Here is a 22,423-nt window from a genome sequence, read left to right as displayed (position 1 = left end):
TATATATATATATATATATCCACGCCTGACAATGACGTCGTTTCGGTAATGGAGAAGTAAGAGAATGACGAAGAGAACCTACCTGACATTTATATATCATAGACGTAGTTACCACCTTGCAACGGATCTGTCCCTCCTTGACATTTCTACTTTCGCCTTGCGCGTGTGTGTGTGTGTGTGTGTGTGTGTATTTCTGTGATGTGGGATAACGACGCACAATATGCTACGTCGTTTGGCTGTTGATTCGGTGTTACAGTTCCATGTATGATTCCGAGGGTGAAACGAAGGAGCGAAGGAACGAACGGGGCAAAACGATCACCATCTGTTTCACCCTCCTTACAACCTCCGTGCATGCACTGTATATAAATGTCACTCGGTGGTTCACGTATAGTCTATGTATGTATGTATGTATACATGTACATATATATATATATTCGTATACGTATATTATATACCGCGTATCAAGGGACTATCCGTGATCTGACAACCCCTGCTGCGCAAATGTTAACAACGTCATCAGCATCGTTTGCTAAACTAGTAGGTATACTATATATATATATATTTATGTATTATATACGTACTATATGACGTACAAACACCCAAAGTGTCATGGAATGCACAAAAAACAATCCACACAAATCACCGTGACCTTTACTGCGGTGAGAATTGAGCTGAATCGCACTTTGAAGAAAGTGCGCACTTCGACGAGCATTCCAGGTTTCAGGTTCTTCACTTCCGCGAGCTCGTTTTCGTGCTCCTATGCAAGGATCAATTGACACATCCCGCGCTTACCGGATGACCAGAGGCTCTTCTAGGACAGACGTGAGTCAACTAACGCATCAGCGATGTCGTTTTCCTTTCTGATAGAAGATTGGCAATCAGTACTGCCTACTGTCGGTTGATTACTGTCTGGATGCGATGCATTCTGTCGTTGTACAGCGTGTTTCAGAGTAAAAGCCGCATTATGGTGAATTGCCTACCACTTGGGGGCACAAATATCGTTAAAACAGATCTGCCGAGTTATCGGCAATGCGGGTGCTTAATGTCATCGCGAATGGGCTGCACACAACTTGGCAACACGAGCAGTTCCAGGAGACTCGCGAGAACTCTGAACGCGTCAATTGTCGATAACTCGGTAGGTCTGTATTACCGATATTTGTTCCCCTTGGTGGTAGGCAACATACCGCGGCGCTTACTCGTAAACACCCTGCACGCAGTCCTGGCGTTTCATTACGAAGCGTCATTGATGAACCGGTGAACGAATACCGGGGCGATGACAATGACAGAGGTCGGAATTCAGACGGTTGGATTTGAATTGCAGCCTGAGATTAGGTCAACCTGCGTTTTCATTCCTTCCGCGTATCCCAGGCTCTGATAAAATCCCGATTCAACCTACGCAAACTTCTTTTTAATCCTGCAGCTTGATGATAATTGCCGTCGATTCGATACGACGGGGAAAGTTCGCTGAGCTTGCGAAGCCAGACGGAAATCGCGGTTGAATTGGGGTTGGATTTCGTCGCCCCAGGCGCAGAAGTCCTTGCCCGATATTATATACCTGTCCCGTTTCTATGTGTGTAATATAGTTCTGCTGTGCCCGGTTTTGGCCATTATGTAAATACAACTGTGGATATAATCCTCGCCTCTGCAGGACACCGGCGTTAAGGATTTTGGTTAGTCGAAAATCGGTACTATTCATCAATTTTATTACGATATATAGCCGTGCGTTGAGTATTCGTGAAATTATTGGATTCGTGAGACAGAATAGAAGACAGTAGAATTATGATCGATAACTTAGCGTCGACACTTCGTATCAAATCTGTTAAAAATATATTGGATTACTTTGATTTCATTCTGTAATAGCTTATTTTATTTAGAAAACTATTTTCTACAAATTCGCGTGCAATACTTTGATTTTTATCGTCTCGGTATCGTTTAATATTTTATTTTCCAACATTACAGCAATATTGATTGCGATAAAAAAAATGGCAGCATTGAACTGGTTGATGAAAAAAAAAAAAAGATTTGTTTCAGTGAATTTGTAGAGAATAATCTTCCGATCAGAATTACAGATCGTAGAGTGAAGTCTGACGAATCTACCAGATTTTCAATAATTTTAATGCAATTTGAAAGGTAGTATAAAAATTTAAGCTTTTTTTTTATGATTCCATGGTATTTTCGGTTTTTTACTCTCAAAGAGATTAAACAGAGTGGCTCGAGAATAAAACAATTTAAAAACTAAATAAACCAGGAGAAATAATTGGGGATAAGCGTCCCGCTTAAAAAAATATTTCATATTTATACTCCAGGTCAGTGTATTTTTTAATTCATTTTTATACTCTTTCGGAGCTTATTTTCGCCTCGACGACGGCAGATTCCATCATGTCGGGGAAATTATATGGGCTATTATAATTACGAACCCCGGAGCGAGTGCATGGCAGAGAAAGAAACTCGATCTTATACACCTAATTCTCTTATATCGTGTACCGCTTTTCCCCCCGCGATCCCTTCGCCACAATCCAACTCCCATTACATCGTGCCTAAGCGAACATCTACCTGGCGATAACGATGAAACGATACGCGCGGCGTTACGGTTGCACGACGAGAAACGCTCAAATTAGTGAGAAATTTCAAACTTAAGCCCTACAGGGTAAAGATTTCACTCTGATTCCGACGCGACGTCGAGCCGAGTCCCTGATTTTTTTGAAATAGCATCTACAACGAGATAAGATACAACAGAAATTGATCGAAATGGTAGGTACGTGATAATTTTTGAGACATTTTCGAATTTGAGTCGTTTAAAAAACGTCCGATACTTGCGGAATTCGAGTCGTAAGCGTTGAAAATTTTTTAAAGAAAATTTCTGTACATAAGATCAACAAGATGTGAATTTTTTTAAAGAGCCTAAATAGTATTTTTTGTAAACTACCTTGTCATTATTATCATTATGTTTACGAAAGAGGGAAAAATTGATAGTCAGAGTACAGAAACTTCAGACTTTACTCACACATAGTAAGAATAATTTTTGAATTAACCGAATCAATGACGGAAGAAACGTTTTGTTAATTCAAATGCATAAGTGCCATTTTCAACTTGTTGTTCTTATCACTTTTCTTTCTTTAATCGATAGAATATTTTCTTTCCCACAGTCAGTAACGACGCAACAAATGGTTTCTCCGCGTAACCGAAACGCGATCTTTCTAAACTTTAACTTGACGCCATGTTCTGCATTTGAGAAGCTCTGATTTTTATCCCATTGCAGAAATTTGGACGCGTTGATTCTACGCGTTTCCCCGATTTGCGAGAACGGTAATTTCGGCTTAATGACAGTTTGATTCGCGGGAAGTTAAGCGTCCTATTGATTTTAGCAACTGATTAAGCACCCCGCTTACCGGGCAGACGAGATTTATCTTTGGAACTGATCGGCTTACAGACAAGAACTTCGCCAAAGTTCGAATCTCGACAAGATCGGAATTCGGTAACAGGTTTGTGAGTAGATCTCTCTGCAACAAATTGTTTCGCTTGCCATTTCCTTGATACACAATCGTGAAGAGAATCGATGAAAGCTTTCAGATCCCCGATCGACATCCGAAAGAAATAATCTTCAATACGTAAAAGCTCTGCAAGTTTCTTAGTTAACTGAACTTGCTGTAGAACAAGATCGTTGAGCGGAACGTACGTTTTGTATTTTTCATCGTAAAAATTGTCTCTTCGACTAAAACCAAAATGATCTCTTCGATTTGGAATCGCGTTTCATGATCCGCGCAATGATTTCCCAACATTTTCAACACGGGCTTGCAGCTGCCTAAGCAGAAAATGTTGTATCCGGAATTCTGGAGAAACGGTTTCATACAATTGGGTGAAAGTGGGTTGAAGAATAAAGTATTGGACGGAGATGATCCGTGAAACTTTGAAAACTTCTACCGCTTCTGGTTACCGGATGCCGAATTTTTGAACTTTTCCATAATTATTTCGTGTATTCTGAAGCACTGAGCAACGGCTGGACCGATTCGGACTAAATATTAATGACAGATCGAGAAATCGGTAGAGACGCTTCGCGAAGCTTTTGAAACTTGTTCTACTCCCGGTGACGTATTGTATCCTGACTTCCAAAAAAACAGTCAAATTCGAATGAAATTTGAGAAGAAGATCAACAATTCACAAACATCAACATTTTTTTAAAGCAACTGTCGACTTTCATTTGCAAAATGTCAGTACCCCATACTTCAAAAACGTATAATTTTCCTTGAATTTGTTACAGGACCTTTGGTTTTAAATTTACCGTAACTCACTGTCATTTGTTTATATGTGATCCATACCAAAATGTTTTACTTGATTGTTTGGATTGTTTGTTTGCATGTGAATCCATTTCTTCCTCGGTATCGTTAAAACCTCTTTGAAATTTTTTCTCTTTAAAAATTTTACCCGATTTTTCCGAATTCGAACATTTGTTATGTAACGATGAAAGTTAACCCTTAGAGAACCAGAAATGCGATCGTTCGGTCATGCCTGCAATTCACTCGCAATCGAAGATGGTTTAATTTTAAATAATATCTTGTTTGCCCACCTTTGTTTAATATAAACAAATTGCCTTTTTTTGTTTCGGCGGAATGATTCATTCGCTACATGCATCCAACAGAGTGTCTTTCGTTAAGAAAATTCCACTTCGTCGAGTAAAAAAAATATTATTTCAAATCGAACGAATTCCATTAGAAGGAAAACAGATTTCTTCAAAAATAGCTGCTTGTCCGCATCTAGCAAGATCAAGCAAAACTGTTTTCACTTTCAACACATTTTAGCTGCAGACTGAACGAAGTGATTGAAAAAAATGTGATTTTTTTCCAGTTAATGTTACAGAAAAAAAATAACCTTTCCTGTTCACCGGTTAATTCGATCATACAACGAGCTTATTTTAGACTTATTTGTGGTCGCATATTTTGGCAGATCGCATTAATTTGATTGAAAACTGTTTTTAAATTATTAAAATAACAAACATTGCGCGAGTTATTCCCCTTACAATATTTGTCAGACTATCGAATAGTGACGTGACGCAATGTAACTGGAACTCTTATAACTTTTGTGTTTTTGAGCATTCGATTGAGAAGTTAAGAAATTACAATGAAAGTTGAACGTGTTATCCATGAATTTTGACGATGACGATGTATTTTGAAATGGAAAAAAAATGTGTCACCGTTCTGGAGTACATTTTGTTTTTTACATGAAGAGCAGATTTTTTAGTATTTGTTTCTTTCATCTCATAGAGTGACAGAAAAATTTCTTGTCGTTTCAAAGGAGCTTTTCGCGCGTATCGAATGCCGACGGGTGTTTCGGAAAATCTGAGAGCGCGAGAGAGAGAATTGGGCGAAACAAATCTAGCGGGACAAGTTTAAATTCGACGGACTCGGGTGCGGCACGCGGTCGAAAAGCGGCGAGTCCGAAAATCCTCTCTCGTAGACTCCTCGGACCGTCCGAGGTGGGAAAATTCTATCCGCTTAGACGGGAATTCGAAGACGGGTCGAGACTCGGGTAGGATCCGGGTCGGGGTGAACGAGGTTCGCCAAATCGAAGACACTTCCACCGCGTGCTTTACGGCGAGCCATTCGAATCTGGGAGCTGAAAACGGATTAAACGGGAATCCCGAAAGGGAATAAGAGCGACCCTGCAGCCGGCGAAATCGAGAGTGGGAAGAAACGGGACGCCGAGTCCCTTTTTTTTTTTTTTACTTTTCTTCTTTTTCCGACTATCCTCATCCTGCGCTTTCTCTTCTTCTATTCTAATCTCTTCTCTTCTCTTTCCTGCGGTTTAAACCTGCCCGCCAGGAACTTGGTGGGCTCTCGAATAGAAATTCCCAACGGTCGTTATTCCGATTGGTTGTCATTGTGGAAACAAAAATTTCTTTTTCCAACCGTGATACAGTCCTTGTTTACGGAATCGTAGCTAATCCGTTCACAGTCATTGGAGAATTTTAGAAAGCGATTTTTGTACTCGAAACATCAAACGATTATACACGCTGAGTAAAAAACGATTATTTGATTTCAAGAAATGATGAACGTTTTAAAATCAAACGATTTTGCGAAACTGCGAAACGTCGAACTATTTAGTTGAATTGAGAATATGTTCTGTCATTCAAAGGAATGAATCTTTTTCCCGCTGCCAACAAAATATTTTACAAAAAAAAAAAAAAGGTTATGAATATTGTCGAACCGAAGAAAATTCATTTAACGCGTTCAACATTTGTTAACACCAAGTGAAATCGAGCAAATATTTCATCGGTAGCCTCTAATAAATTAATTTCATTGGATAAAAAGAAATTATCTCAATCTAACTAAATAATTGTTTATTTCATAGTTACAAGCAGCCAATCCTTTGATCAAAATATAATTTTGTTGAACGCTAGCTGTTGCGTTGAATCAAAGAAATCCAAGTTAAAGAATTTTTTTTCTTACAAGTGTATAAGTTCACAGCGAAAAAAATATTTCTCATTACGGTTACCATATAACACTTTTAAACATTTCCAATACTTTCCGCACGGAATTTCACACGTAATTCTTCTAAAAAGCCAACAATATTTTTGATTCAATTCAAGTCCGCATTATACGCATACGTGCGAAAATTTGCAAACAAAATGTGTAAAAATTCTGATTCCAAGTGAAAGTCGTGTAAACTTTAATGAACTCCCTAGTGCCTATAAAAATTTGCACGACTCTGATAAAAATTACCAAGAAGACTTACAGAATTCAATGATAGAAGACACAAAATTTACGCATCAATTTTTACGATTGTATATCATGTATGGTGGATTCCTTAAATTTACGTCAATTTTCTATTAGATTATCATTAAGTATAACAAACGGGCATATCGGCGTCGGGTATAAAATCCTTGCAAAACTGTAAAGAGAAGGTTGACTCTCGGGTATACGAAGGTCTCAGAGGTTTAAATGTTTTTATACATTGTTCATGAAAGATGGAAATTAGGGTTGTATTCCGTACCCGTATGCCAGCGAAGGGGAGTAGGTGGGGGGAGGGCCGTTTCAGCGGACACGAAGCCCGGCATTATATTTTGATAAGGCCTAAGGTAATTTGGAGTTTGTATAGGTAAGTAATTTCGGACAAATCCAAACGGTGGCCACGCTATTTCAGTTCCTACCGCGGCTCTGCGGAGGAGAAAACCGAGAGAGAGAGACAGAGAGAGAGAGAGGTGCAGAGGTGGAAGTTGACGAAACTAATTTAACCGCTATCGCATCAGGGATCTATTACAAATGTCCTTAGTGCCCGCGACGGGGATTATCATGTAGAACGTCGATTGCCAGCCGTTAACTAGATGAAACGGGCGGCGAGGGGGTGAAGAAAGGGGGGAAGCGAAAGGGGAACGCCATCCGCTCGCTACGCAAACATCGACGTGTGGTTAAATAGACGAGTAACTTTATACCCTGATTCGAGAAGCCTGGTTTGATTGTTTTTTCCCCCTAACTTTATTCTCACCCCATATTCACTTCAAACGAGCCGATATCTGTTTTCCCAACGTTACCTAAATTTTACCGCAGGAATATAGTTGTGATATGTACACTGAGAGAAATTTTTAGTTCCGGTTACCGCTCAGTCCTTGACTATTTTCATTTTTTACGACGGTCGATAAATATAGTTCTGGGTAGAAAATGAAAATTAGTTTTCTAGCTGTTACCGGAAAGTCTGGTATCCGTTACTGTTCTTTCTCATTACGATCACTGTTACTATATTTTCTCGCAACTGTTGCGATAATTTAACGCTGGTGCAACAATAAATTGACGTTAAAGCCTTGTTTAACTAAAAAAGTAGAGTGAACCTCACGAACTGATTTTTCGCCGCAATTACCAAAAAAGGATCGACAATATCGCAAAATGGTTAGGCGTAAGACCTCGTTTTTCGTAACTCCAACAATATTCAAACAGTCTTTTTAACGATATCTGTTTTACTGAATTTTTTACTAAAACAAATGAAATTTTTTAATTGAAACTTTTATAGGTACTGAAAAACTTAGCCTCAAGTCCGTTGAAGCAATTTGATCAACGTTTTTGGGAATCTTGTGTCGATAGGCAATTCCGAAAGAACAAACAAACGATGATAATAACGCGTAAAACGAAGCTAAAGGTTGGAGAAAAAGAAACATCGGTGTAAAAAATGGACAAAGAACGAGAAGAAAAGCAAGGGTTGAAAAGTCGCGCGACAAGCCGCGTATATGGGGAGGGATAAGAAAGTTGTAAGGGCAATTCGCACCCTCTCAGTTTCTCAGGCGGCACAAGAGCACCTTGTAAAATCTGACATCCACGAGCCGTTGAGAAAACAAGACTACCCGGATGAAAGAGTGAGAGGGAAAGAAATTTAAAGAGCGCGGGAGTTGAAAGGAATATGTTAAATTTTCTCATAAAATCCTTTCACATTTACTTTGAAACGTATCTAAGAATTTAGACCTTACGATTTCGTTTCGATCAGTCGAATAACACGCAAAAAGTTACCGATAACCTTGCTTTCTATTTACGTGGAGAAAATGTCTGTCGACGTTACCAAATACGGTGATAGAAATACGTTTTCGAATTACGGTGAGAAAAAAAAATTGACCGAAGTGCTCAGAAAAATAATTCGGTTCATATTCGTCAACATCTCGTATTTGTTTGGATAAACACGACATTTCTTACGGGATATTTGACAAATTCAGTAAATATTGATATGAATATACAGGTAGCTTTTTTTCGTGTACGACGAGCAGTTTCGGAAAAAGTATTCGACGAAAATTTCTCGCACCAGACTCAGAACTGATATTGCATATTGGAAAAATGGTAAATTTCGGAGGCAAAAACCGTTGCGAACGGTCTGAAAATTTCTATGAATTTTGTTTGAAACCGATTTTTTCGAAAAGATTTCCAAGATTCAGACGCGCATTTAGGAACGGAAGGATCTTGCCGGGGGTAGCGAAGGGGTGAAAATGAGAAATGCAATGGTGGTTTGGGCGCCGCACACAATCTCGAACACACAGCCGGCTGCCTACTTGATTCGACAAAGCAAATCAGGATTCGACACGCGAGGACTCGAAGGGAAATCACGCAACCGACGCCCCTTAGACTGCGATTACCTCCTCCACCCCGGTTCGCACCACCTTTAGCCGACCTTTTTACCGCGGCTCTGCCGCCCCGACTCCGGCCAACCCCTAATGCCCCGCACCAATTTCAGGAGAATTTTCAACTGAAATCGAACCGCGAGTTCACGGAAACTGCAGAAGTCACGGGACGACGTAACGTTCCTTGTTTCAGGGGTAATAAAATCGGTTTTTCGAACAGGCAAAATCCGAATCTGAAAACTAGTTTGCTTACGCGATTTCGGGCCGATATTTTTCCCTGATGAAATGAAATCAATCGCGTCTTATTTCCGAGATCAAATTCACGCTGAAATGTTTGAAAAGTAAAAATGAATTTTTTCCCCTGAATAACAGTAAATTATCGTCGTATTTTCACGATCAAATTCAGGCTAAAACGTTTTTCCCCTTAATAACTGAAACTGATCGTCAAATTTGCACGTTCGATTTCGGACTGAATTTTTTCTCCCGGTGAATTGAAATTTATTGTCGTATTTACACGTTCAAATGAAGTATGAAATTTTACCCCCGAATTTCAGAGACCGAAAACTCCGATTTTACAGATTATTCAACGCGTTATATAAAATTGTTTTTGGCAGAATTAATAAATAAATCGAGTATTTTGAGGAAAATGTTTCAGGGAAAATCGCTATTCTTCAAGTGTTTTTCATAGAAATCATTCCGGATAAAAATTTGCTTATTTTCTTAATTTTTCATCACCAAAGATTTTAGGGACAATTGTTTTATTTACCCAACTTTTCGTGGGAAAATGTTTTCGCAAAAATTCATGTATTCTCTTTACTTTTGCGCAGAAAAAAATATTTCATGAAAAATTTATGTATTTTCTTATCTTACCAGGGAAAATTGGTATATTTTTCTCACTTTGTATGTAAAAACGTTTGTATGTTACATCTTCTTCAATTTCGCGGGATTACGAATGTGGAAACGGTTCGGCTCGAAATATGCAGGAATTATTTGAATTGGAATAAACGATGAGAGAAAATCTGCACGGCGTGTCTGTTTGTCGTCCAAATTAATGACTGACATTAACGTGACTGAATGAATTTTGTAAACAAAAAATGTTGCTGGTGAGTATATAATATGTACAACCGCGCGGCTGTTCGAAATGCAGGGAATTGTTAATCAGGGTTAAATTTTCCTCACGCTGCACGTTGACAATATATGTGTGTATCGGTACTGCGGCAATTCGATGTTCGGACAATCAGTTTTAGATTGATTGTTTGGCTTGTCAGTTTATTTCGTGTCAGTCGCGAAAGCCAGTCTCTGTCCGTCTCTCATTATTTCTCTTTCCCTCTCTATATTGTTCTATCGTGTTATCACCGGTAATTACTAATTTGCCTTGACAATGCGGATACACCCTATGTTTCAACGATCAAATCAGTCCTCGATTAGAAATTCCTGATTTGTTTTTTTTTTGTTTTTTTTTTTTTTTTTTTATTCACAAGGCTTATACGACGCAACAATTCCAGGGGGAAGTTTAATAATTCTTTTATATTTTGCAGGAATCAGTGCGTGGAATCTTAACTTTTTCATAAAAAACAACGAATTTCAGTTTACCGTATTCTTCAGATTTCAAAACATCAAATTTACGAAAGCTTTATACATTGTACGAGTTTCCAACGCAAGTCCAAAAAATTTTCCGAAATTTCAGGGGTTTAAAAAAACTTCTGAAAAACTTGAAAAACCTCTACTATCCCAATAATATCTTAGGGTTTCAGACTAAAGACTTCACCGACTGGTGTTTGGAATTCGGTGAATCTAATCGTGCATCTTAGAAGCTGCAGAGGGTATAAAGAATTCTAGTTTGCATTTTATTGTTAATGATCCATGGACGCTATCCAACTGAAATACCAACCGTCGCTGATTTATCAACAAAACTTATATAGGTACTCGAGATATTATCGACGCGACTGTTCTCACGTCGGAAAAATACTGCAAGCGCTCAATCTCAGTTTCTAATCCTACACCCGAATGAAAATCACAACAATAACTGACACGGTTGATTAATAATGAACCTTTTCTAACCCCGATATAAAATTAACAAGAAGTTAAAATTTGTCGATAATCCTTCGATCGTTACAAGTATTGTTCGGAAAATATCGCAGAACCAGAAAGTAAGAGAGAAGAAGAGAAAAGTGGGCCCGTTTTTGACGCAGAGTTAATAGTACCGATTTTCTCTACTTGCCGCGTTCGTGTTCTTCGGTCGTTCAAAATATGTAAACCAGGCAGCTGTTATCACTCAATAATCATAATATTTCAACGGCCAAAGACACGGACGCAGGGAATGCCAAAAATCGGTACTATCAACGTTACGGTGAAACTGGCCCAACTTTGTTTTTCGGAGTCTTTTAGTCTTCTCCTCTCTTACCTCCATCGCAAAAGATACCAAAATCATGATTTTAAATAGTTTCAGTTTATCAGTTGGGATAACGAGTAATTTGCGTTGAACAGATTTTAAAATGTTTCCGGTTTTGGTTGACCGGCATAATATTTCAAAATCGTCAATGTTGAAAACTCAAATCGTTTGTCTTAAAATATACTTTGCAAAAAAAAAAAAAAAGGATTAGTCAAATTCATTTAAAAAAAAATAAAACAGCGTCGTATCAAAGTTTATAAAACTAAACGATTATGAACAAAATTTTTAAAAAACCGACAAATCATCTTATCCCAAAAAACAATTTTTGTGGAAAAAAATATTTCGATACGAATCAAAAGTCAGATTGGGATGGGATGTTCGAATCGATGAATGAAATTGATTTAAACGACGTATCTATAGATTTATATACATATAACGAGTTCAACAAATGGATCATGTACATATATACAAATTGAATTTCAAATATTTACACCATAACACATTCACTCTTTCTCTCTTTCTCTCTTCATCTCCTTCTCTGTTTCTCTCTGATCGTCAACGCCGATGTCTCGTCGTTCCTTCCTCCCGGATTGAGAGATGATCGTCTGAGTGTCTAATTTTAAATCAGCTATATCCTAGCCGCCGCAATCGACGGACTGTCGCATTTCCTAGGCAGCTCCTTCGTCGTCGTCTTCAATAACGCCGTCCAGTCTCATTCTGTAAAAGGTTTTTCTGTTTTACATCGGTATCAAAAGTGAACAAAAAATGAACAACAATGTACCGACGATTAATTATCACCACTATTCGCGAACGATGTTTGAAAGCACAAAAATTTACTCACCGTACACTATAATGCAGTTATCTAATTTCAAGCGTTAGTCGGTGCTCCGATTTTTTCCGTGGTTAATACGTAACAAATTGTCGACCACTCGCCGTGATGGTGAACGAACGAAAGTTAGCCAAAAGCAAACCACACAAAAAAAAAAAAAAACCAGGAATAATTTCAAACGGAAAATCAATCAAATAATTTTGCTTGAAACGCTGCGAGATCCTAATGCTTGAAAGTCTTCTAGTAAACGTAGAGAGCTTTCGGCGCGAACCTGTTTCAGGAAAAGTCTACGATAAATTAACTGTGTAAAGCTGTGTAACGATCCATGTTAGCAATTCATTCGCAGCTGTGCGACGACCACTCGAAACATGATGTGTCTGTCTGGATTGATTTAGTTACACATCCGCTGCAATTGTTAATGTATTACATTCATATGAAAGAAGCAATTAACCTTCATACAAACACAAAACAGAGAAATATACACTCGCTTTCAAAGAATAAATTGTTCGATCACACACATTCCTATACATTTCGATTTTGAAAATAGAAGAAAACTCCCAAAACAATTCCCATTGAATTGTTCTTTGTTTTGTTTCTTTTGTTACCTATCAACGTCAATTAAAATCCATTGGAATTTTGTGGGAAAAATTCCGGTTTGTTTTTCCTTTTCAAACATTAATATTTTCTCCAAGTCACGTCAAAAAGTGACTAAAATCTCAATTAAAACATCAGAAACACCGCATGGAATTTTTCAAACTTCCAACAACAGAGGGGCAACAAATTTAGAAAAAAAAGCGTTGATTGAAATGAAGTAAATACTCACACGTGCTCGGGATGGCTTCGAATTTGGTCGATAAATTCGGCAGGTTTCAGCTCAGCGATGCAGATGCGATGAACGGCCGTGAAGAGCGGAAACTTGTCGGTGGCACCGCGATTTACAAGCATCGTGTGAACCTCGTCAGCGGTTGCTGGTCCCTGGAGTTTCTGGCCTGCAAGAAGCTCGTCTTCGAGTTGCTTAATCGTCTGCGGAAAAACGAATATTTCCATGATTTTATTCCTTCATGATTCTTTTTTTTTCGTTTTTCGAATTATATTCGTCCTGAATTCCTGAACGACTGTGTCTTTGGATGAAAAATTTGTTACGATGAAAGAAAAACAACTAGATCACATGCTTGTGTTTTTTGGTTGCACAAAACATGAAGCAAATACAGAAGATTGAAGACTCGTGATTAAAAATCACTGAATTTCAATTAATGTTTCATTATCATACTTTTTGACGAAAGATAAGAAGGTACGACCGACGGATTATCTTTTTTTTCTCTACTTTACATAGGGGATTCTATGCCAAATCGAACGAAAACATGAGATTGTTCCCTGACCGCTTTTGATACCCTTTTATTCACTTGAAGTTCGTATTGAAAGCATCAAATCTGAATTTTTTCAGATTTTCACGACCAAGCATTTTCTTACCACAGCTAGTCGAAAAATCGACTTTTGACGATTTCTAATTTTTTAAAGTTAACATAGCTTGAAATTTAGATGAAATATGGAAAAGGGTCCTATGAAAAAGTTTTGCATATTTGTATGAAACGTCTAAAAAGTATAGTTTTGACGAAATATCTTCGATGATCTTCCGTAACAAAATAGTGCCCTGATCGAATCAGCTGAAATTTTTCCACAGCACGTCTTTTTGAATATCAAAGTTTGTCTGTGAGTTTCGTAGTAGGCGGAAAAGCAGTTCAAAAGTTACAAGTAATAGTTTTCATGGAACTGTGAAATCTCCCATCCATACGTACTATAAGTGCGGTGGTATGAACGGTGACGGTTATACAGTCGGTATTACGGTACCCAAAACATCGTTGAACTCTTACCTTGAATGAATATGCTTCGAAAATATTGTCCGGCAGTAGGGAATTCACATATCATGTCAGGAATCGTGATAAATGATAGACCGAAGTATTACTCCTCGAGAAAAAGTCGTCAGCTGAAGTTATAAACAAGACGCGTAACAATCGAAGATCGCGCTCGAGTGCGCAGCAGCGCCACACGCAGGGTAAGCAAATTTCCTGCCGCGCCGCGAACTTTGAACCGAATTCTCGCCACTCTGTGAATATTCGTTGATACATCTTCCGAACAACTGCACCACCCGCTATGAAGTTTTCAGACAACCTTTCGCGTTGAAGAAGGCACGCTGTGTATAAATTGTAGCCCATTCGATCGGGGCAATTTTCAGTTTCGAATAATTTGCGCGCATTTTGTATCAAAACCACACTGAAACGGAGTATGAAAATTCATAAAAAAATACTCTCGAGAAGTTGACGAGAGAACCTAAAAGTTTTGTAAACGAACTTTTTTCATATGCCGTCCAGGTTTTAAGCTACGTAGACGCGGAAATTCAAAACATTGTTGAAATAAATTTATTGGACGAGCTGTCGTGAAGAAATCATGTGTCGAAAAAATCTGAAAAAATTCAAAGTTCATCCTTTCAATGTATACATCGATTGCGTGAAAGGGCAATCGGATTAAAATGGTTCAGGGAAACCGACCGTTCGACTTGACGTGAAATACTCCATATACAAGACGTTCAAAAATGTTGTTTTTTTTTTCTTCCAGCGGAAATGCCCATTTCACTCGCCTTTCCGCTCGTTACGAACTGCTCGCAGACGCGTCGATTTCGGCCTCCGTAGCAAGTCGTTATCAGATCGGCTACTCCACAGCTTTCGAAGAAAGTCGAGAGCTTCGAACCACCGTAAAAAGTGTCGACGAATTTCACCATCTCCATCAGTCCCAGTCTGATTACCGCCGCTTTTGTGTTATCGCCGAGGCCCAAACCATCGACGAAACCCGCACCGCAGGCAACGATATTCTGTTATAATCACGAGTCATTATTTAACCGCAAATTAAGATTTTGCAATCCCTTGGCAGAATTACCTTTTTTTCATTCTACTTTTCTCTCTTATTTTCTCTACAATGAAAATTTTGGTTGAAAATAATAAAAAAAATTGTGCAGGTTAATTATGTCTGTAAGAAAAAAAAAAACGAAAAAAATTAAATAATACGGGAAATTATGCGAAAAATGTATTATTATTATTTTACCTTGAGAGCACCGCAGACTTCGACGGCGTCGGCATCTTCGACTACAACAACTCTGAAATTTTCGGTTTGAATCATGTCTCGCAAAAGAGGCGCGGTTCTCTTATCCTTGCAGCCTGTAAAGTGTTTGGAAATTTAATATTTTGTGTCGTAAATAGGGTCTTAAATTTCTGCAGAGTTTCGAATCCTGATGATAAAAGTCACGTACTCAGCGCAAGAATCATACATTGACATGGATTTTTTTTTAAACCCCTTTGTTTCGGTCTCTTTTTTATTTCTCTTATAACTCACCTATCGTAGTCTCGCAAAATTTCCCCTCTGCAACTTCGTTGGCGAGATTTGCTCCCATCAGAACGTAGCATTGTATTTTTAGCAGGTTTTCGATTATCTTCGATATCAGCTCGATCGATTTTCCATCGCCTTGATCAAAGCCCTAAACGAAAGAAACGGAAAATAGAAACGAAAAAAAGAATAATTTTTTTGAGAGAAAAACGAAAACAAACTAGTAATGAATCAAATTAGAGATCGAAAACGTTTGTACCAAGAAACGATAGCAAATCTTCTTGCAAATTTTTTAAACACTTATAGAAAATTACTTTTATCAGCGACAGGCCGACGGCTGTTGGCTTTATTTTTCCAAGCAGAGTCGCGCACAGGGTTCGGATAAATTGATGAGGGATAACGAAGATCAGAAAGTCGGCGTCCTTCGCTGCCTCGATGAGATCGGGAACGGCGACCTGAAAAAACCTCGCATTATCAATAAATGGAGAAATTTTTTCGGGCGAAAAATCGTTAGAAGTAAAAATTTTCAATGAAATTACGTGATAAAAATTATTCCAATTAGTGACAAAGGATGCTTTAATTTTTTTCTTCTTCTTCTTCTTCTTCAAGCGCAGGTATTTTGAAGATAGATTTTTACCGTTTAATATCCGTAGAAATTGAAAAAAAAAGTATCGTGCGGGAGTTTTAACCAAGTCTATTTTGCAAGCACAGTCATAAGGTGCAATCGCGATTTTATAATATGCAAATCGCATACGTAAAACATTTGTTTTTAATACCGTTTGGAATGCGATATCATTCCGGCAACCAGATATACATCAATTTGAATATCCGTGACGAGGTTGCATATTTTACGGATTATTCAAGTGATCGGTAATTAGTTATAAGCCGATTCAAATCCGCAAGTCCAACTGTCGATACGCTTGGAATATTTCCGTCCCACATATATTAGATGGTGTACAATTAAGATCGTTTTCGTATCTCAATCGCAAAAGAAATAAATGTGATAAAAAGAAGGCGGTTTATTTTGAATCGTTATTATAATACCGGCTGATTTAACCGACAGAAAAATTTACGACGTGTAATTTGTTTAAAGTTGTTTGCTTTGTATATCTATATGCTACCTCTCCTAATTTTAATCAATTTAAAGATACTGCCCGTAGACTACATTCTTTGTTACATTTTTAACTTCAGCTTATTTGCAGGATTTTCAAGTTATTAAACAATTTGCTACAGTATTTTACTATCGTATATTTACGACTTTTTTTTATCAACCATTAGACTAATTTCGGGAATTTTAATTTGCCTATCTCTTGATTTGACATTTGAATTTTCAAAACAATTGCTCAATTTATCACAATAATGCGTCACTGATTTTAAAATATATTTTTTACCTATGCTTAATTGATGGCTGTTTATTATGATTTTCATTACGATTAACACTATTCTATCATTCACTCGAGGGAGTGAATCTAATATCATTTCATTTGCTTCAACCCACGGTATTATTCCATATACTGGTAAACAATCACAGTGAGTTTCGTAAGTCGCGCATCAACTGTCTTTTCGACATTTAGTACCAAGACATTATTAGCAAGCTATTTTTTACAATTTAGGGTTTGTAATTCTATCTAACATTTAGCAATTTCCCAAGTCTCAACGGTATAAGCTTTACACCTATGTTCCTGTACCGTAAAACCTGTTTTCAAAATCTTCATATCTTCATATCTTACGGCTGTTTGTGTGTTGTTCGAATTTGCCCAGAATCATTTTGATCGTATTCCAGAGATGTTGTTCCATCACGTTTACAATCATTGGCAGAAAAAGTACTACTGAAGATTTTCTAAATTGTTTTTTTTTTCGCTTCTTCCGAACTTTTTATTGAGACGCTACGGCCGATTGATTATTCTAAAATAATCCGGGACACTTGCAACACGGCTGCGAGTCGAGTAACTCTATCATTTCCCCCGCCTTCAGTCCCTGTAGCCTGAATCATTACGTACACACCCATCACGTGATTGACAAAGGCCTCGAGAAAACAAGCCGACTTTGCAAGATGATATCCAGCTATAAAAACCGAGGGCAACTATTCCGCCGGTATCAGTCTTTACCGAGAGCAGAACGCGGCCATACTTCCAATACCGTCGTACCGATTTCTCAGAGTGAAAAAAGAGTTCCGTAAGATTGATCCAAGAAAAAAACGAGAGTTAAATAACAGACATGAGGCTGAACTCCGTCATTCCCAACTTCAAGGCCCAAACCACCCAGGGACCGATAGATTTCTACAAATGGCAGGGAAACTCGTGAGTATAACAATTTACAACTGTATCGAAATTATACGCTGGCGCAGATGATGGAGCAATTTTTAAATCCCTTCCACCGCGTTTTTGTAAACTTTTACGCCGTTTGGCTCGGCCAAAGCTTCTTCAAAAAACTTGTCGTCAAAACTTTCTTCATTCGTGAAAAATGTGCGAGCTTTGTAAGAGAAGAAATAATCAAGACAGCGAAATCCTAGAGTAAAAAAGTTTTGAAAAAAAAATAAAATTAATCTTTGCATCACCGGAAACGACTAATTTATGGTTCGGGCAGGTGGGTGGTGCTGTTTTCTCACCCGGCTGACTTCACGCCGGTTTGCACAACGGAGCTGGGACGAATCGCGGTTCACGCGCCGGAATTCGCTAAGCGAAACACGAAAGTGCTCGGACTTTCCTGCGACAAGCTCCAGGACCACGTCGACTGGGTGAACGACATTAAGTCCTACTGCCAGGACATCCCCGGGGACTTTCCTTATCCCATTATATCCGATCCCGATCGCACCCTCGCGGTACAGCTGGACATGATCGACGAGGAGAACCGGAAGAATCCCGATTTTGCGCAGACGGTCAGAGCGCTTTACGTTATCAGCCCTGATCATCATCTTCGCCTGGCGATGATCTACCCGACTTCGACTGGACGCAACGTCGAGTGAGTAGATTTTTTACCAATTGCAATTCAAGTTATCCTGATGCCGTCGTGATATTTGGAAGTTGTCGGGTAGAGAGGTGAGGATTTTTAGAACGATTTATAGAAATTGGTAGGGTTGCGATTGCGAATATTCGGGACCGTTGGAGTCTGTTCAAAGTTTGGAAAAGTGAAAATGTATAAGGGTAGAGTAGAGCAAGGTAAAATATAGAATTGTCAGAATTATTTGGGACGGGGGAAATGATGTAGGAAGATCAGGGAATAGAAGTGTCAAAATACTGAATTTTCAAAATAGCGGTAATCTATTCTATCGCGGGATTTTAAAATGGGGAAAGTCGATGTATGGAAAAGCAACAATGTAACGCGGTCAAAGTATCTAAATCCAAAATGTAGAATTGACAGAATAAGTAAGAATATAGCAAGCTGAAACACGTTAAAATTTTTTTAAATCGTCCGAATTTTGACGAGGTGGGTGATGAAAATGTAGAAGTATTATAAAATAGAAGGATCACAGTATCGAATTCCGAAAAACATGACAATCTATTTTATAGAATTTTGTAATGCAAAAAGTTAAAATCTAGAAAACTTAGAATGTAGAACGATAAGGTGTAAGAAGCCGAAGTATAAAATCGACAGAATTCTGGCAGTTCTATGTTTTGGTTTATTATAATTCTTATTCAATTTGGCAATTCTGCATTTCGGCTTTCTATGTACTCGTACTCCGACTTTATACATTCGCAAATTTTATAAAATAGATCTTCGTGTCTTTGAATGTTCAATATTGTGATATTTCTATTTCCTAATCTTCCTGGATTTCCACCCTCACCCCAATTTATTATTCTTCATTGCTGCGAGTAGCTTGCAAAATGTGTTTCCAAATTTTCCTACTTTTTCTTTCTTCGTTACAGTGAAATTCTCCGAGTCATTGATTCCCTCCAGCTGGTCGATCGCATCCCAGAAGTTGCAACACCAGCCAACTGGGTGGTAAGTGACTTAATTATATTAAAACGAGTTCACGAATTCACAAGATCTAAAATCATCAACATAAAATCATCATTTCACAGACAAGTTCATCCGGTTATGCCAATTTTTACAGTCTCATGACTTGCCCGTCTGTAAAACCTGTCAAGTAATTAATGTCTCATAGAAATCATGCTATTTAATGACATTTCCTTCTTCAGCCTGGAGACAAGGTAATGATTCTTCCGACGGTAAAAGATGCAGATATTCCAAAACTGTTCCCCGGCGGAGTCGACAAAGTGAGCATGCCTTCCGGTAAAGTTTACGTCCGCACAACAACCGACTACTGATTCATACTACACGGATTAATCACGCGCAAATATACCGCACGCTAATTGTTAATTCGAAACTGTTTTATATGTACGTTGATACAATAAACGTAGAATCTAGAGCTGATTATACTCTTTGACAATTAAGTTTACAATGTTTGAAATCTTGCTAAGAGTGGTGCAAACAATTTATATCTACTCACCACGTTCTCCGGAAGTTTGTGGCCCGGAAGGTACTTCACGTTTTCGTGCTGCTCGTTGATGATCTCGGTAAGTTTCTTCCCGTTTATCATTTCCTCGTAAACGTACATCGTGACCCGCTCTTCGAACTTGGTGTTGAACTTGACGGTGTTCGCTCCGACGATTTTGGCGATGGCCGATCCCCTGAAAAAAAAAATTGAAGCAGATCAATCGTAGAGGAAACTGATGATTTTAATGCAAAAGCTAATCTTCCGGTGAATCAGAAAGAAATCGAGAGTTAGCGCAGGATCGTGATTTATCATGATCTGTGCGAATGTCAGATGCGCGAGTGTCGATCGGTATTGCGCAATTAGATCGACCATGATCGCGCCGCAAACTTGACCCGATTATCTGAATCTGGCAGAGGGACTTGTGAGTTGTTCAACTGGTTCAAAGTCAAGGTGTACATCATGCTGCAACCGTACAATTACAATTAGACCTTGCCCTCCATATCGGAGCCGTTTCCCATTGGAATGGTAATTTAGGAAATTGCTGTTATTTTCAACCGAATTAGGAAACGTTGAGTTATAGCTGTTTTTTGCACACACGTGTAGTAAGTGCGCACATAAATTTTCCCGCGCTTTTTATAGGAATGCATCAGACAACAAGTAGATATAATATATGCTTTGCATTCAGGGGACGCAGTTTTTTGCTGCAGTGTTCAGAGTTTATAAGTGGACTTACTGCAATGGGACTCTTATGCAGTTTATTACCAAGTGAATAATGATGCGGCGAGTACTGCATGGATTAAGATTGATCAGATGATCAATTTACAGACAAGGGAAAAATAGGTCGATGAAAGGGAGGAAAATACGCGTATAGTATCCGTTGGTTCTTTCTAGAAGTTGCGAATCTGACCTCACACGAATGATTGATAGTTCTGAATAATATAATCGTAAACCGTGAACGAGCACTGAAATAATTATTGCATATACATAACAACTTGCAGTAAGTGCATCGTCTTTGGTACAGATTAACGTCACCTTGGTATAACCTTCACAAGTGCATTTGTATACCTATACACACTTGCACGTTTATCTGAAAAAGCAATACAGAATGAATGCAAATGAAGAAAAACAACGTGAATATCGAAGGGTGATAATTATTGATTGCAAGAAGAAGGGGGCGTTTTATAAACAAATTGAGAAAAGGGGATACGGCTTGAAAAAAAAAATTGTTATTTATTGTTATATTCTAACGAGTGATCAAAATCGCTCACCAATTTCCGCTCCCGACGATGCAGACCTTCTTCTTCGTGCGACCCATCGCTTCGGTCGATTCCTGTATTTATCCCTGTTTGAAATCAAGCAGCTGCGGTTAACAGTCTGTTCGCGATATGACGAAGACCAAATTACACACTGCAGATAACGAGACGATGCTGGTAGTCGGATTATCGCGGGGGCTCGTTACCGCCAACTGACTCACTTCGCGAATCCTAACGCGATAATACCCGGAGCCACGACTTGCGAAGAGACAGAGTCAATAGCCACAGTCTAGCGGTAGACTACGAACTGACAATGAGTTCTCCTCTTTGAATCTGGATCACCGCCAATGTAAACGCAATCGTTGATCGCAGGGTGACCGCTGAAACAATCCGAAATTGGCGGCGAATAGTGGCTAAATATTTCCGAATATAACGGGTATGATTTTTCATTCGCCTTTATCTACATATTTTAACAATTGCATCTGTGATTCGGTAGCAAGATACTTCGCGTTCGGATTTTACATTGCGAAATAACTTGGATCAACCACAATTGAGAAATGCTCGATTTCTGGTATAAAAACCAATATGGTCGGCTTTGAAACGCTTCGAAAAGTATTCACGCTCTACGATCATTTCCATCACTCTTCAATCATCGAAAATTGTTTCGTATCAATTGTAATAATGGCAAGAATATTTTGAGTATAATTTTCACCGACGAGATATACACCTTAATCAGACATCTATATTGAGTTTGAGAAATTTACACGTCCATTGTTGAAGGACTATATTCACGGAGATAATTTGTAAATCTAACGCGTTAATTGTACGAGTGTCGAAATTTTGACAAGACTTTGAAAAAAGGAACCAGAAAGTGAAAACGTCGTAGTAAAAGCACGAAAAGAATACCGATCGGTGAATGAGTAAAAACGGATAGCTCTGAAGCAGGTCGCGCATCACCGACTCTTGCCAAGTCGAACCAAGGTCTTGACTCTGTTACTTCCTGGATATTTTATTTAACGCGCCAAAAATACCGAGCCCTCATGTACCG

General features: G+C 38.6%; 2 protein-coding genes across 4 annotated transcripts; one reads left to right on the top strand and one right to left on the bottom strand.

Moving 5' to 3' along the window:
- Window positions 1–11,879: 11,879 nt before the first annotated feature.
- Window positions 11,880–22,267, bottom strand: LOC107221586 (glycerol-3-phosphate dehydrogenase [NAD(+)], cytoplasmic). Of its 3 annotated transcripts, XR_006903899.1 has the most exons (9): window positions 21,391–21,809; window positions 20,135–20,315; window positions 15,999–16,139; window positions 15,694–15,835; window positions 15,406–15,518; window positions 14,945–15,175; window positions 13,133–13,332; window positions 12,322–12,580; window positions 11,880–12,197 (listed from the first exon to the last, which is right to left on the bottom strand). XR_006903899.1 is itself a non-coding variant. In XM_015660632.2 (8 exons), exons 1-8 carry the CDS (start codon window positions 21,435–21,437, stop codon window positions 12,149–12,151), a joined length of 1,104 nt encoding a protein of 367 aa, XP_015516118.2. In that variant the 5' UTR covers window positions 21,438–21,769; the 3' UTR covers window positions 11,886–12,148. The 3 variants fall into 3 exon arrangements, 2 of the variants coding, with proteins under 2 accessions (XP_015516118.2, XP_046593353.1); XM_015660632.2 differs by lacking the exon at window positions 12,322–12,580 and having other exon boundaries at window positions 11,886–12,197; window positions 21,391–21,769; XM_046737397.1 differs by lacking the exons at window positions 11,880–12,197; window positions 12,322–12,580; window positions 13,133–13,332 and adding an exon at window positions 14,713–14,769 and having other exon boundaries at window positions 14,856–15,175; window positions 21,391–22,267.
- Window positions 17,768–20,058, top strand: LOC107221587 (peroxiredoxin-6). Its single transcript, XM_015660633.2, has 4 exons — window positions 17,768–17,984; window positions 18,271–18,645; window positions 19,551–19,626; window positions 19,824–20,058. Exons 1-4 carry the CDS (start codon window positions 17,902–17,904, stop codon window positions 19,950–19,952), a joined length of 663 nt encoding a protein of 220 aa, XP_015516119.1. The 5' UTR covers window positions 17,768–17,901; the 3' UTR covers window positions 19,953–20,058.
- Window positions 22,268–22,423: the final 156 nt, after the last annotated feature.

Source organism: Neodiprion lecontei, chromosome 4 (genome assembly GCF_021901455.1).
Source record: "Neodiprion lecontei isolate iyNeoLeco1 chromosome 4, iyNeoLeco1.1, whole genome shotgun sequence".
In the NCBI taxonomy this organism is placed as follows: domain Eukaryota; kingdom Metazoa; phylum Arthropoda; class Insecta; order Hymenoptera; family Diprionidae; genus Neodiprion; species Neodiprion lecontei.
Note: the sequence above shows the minus strand (reverse complement) of the source record. Positions and strands in the feature narration are given on the sequence as shown.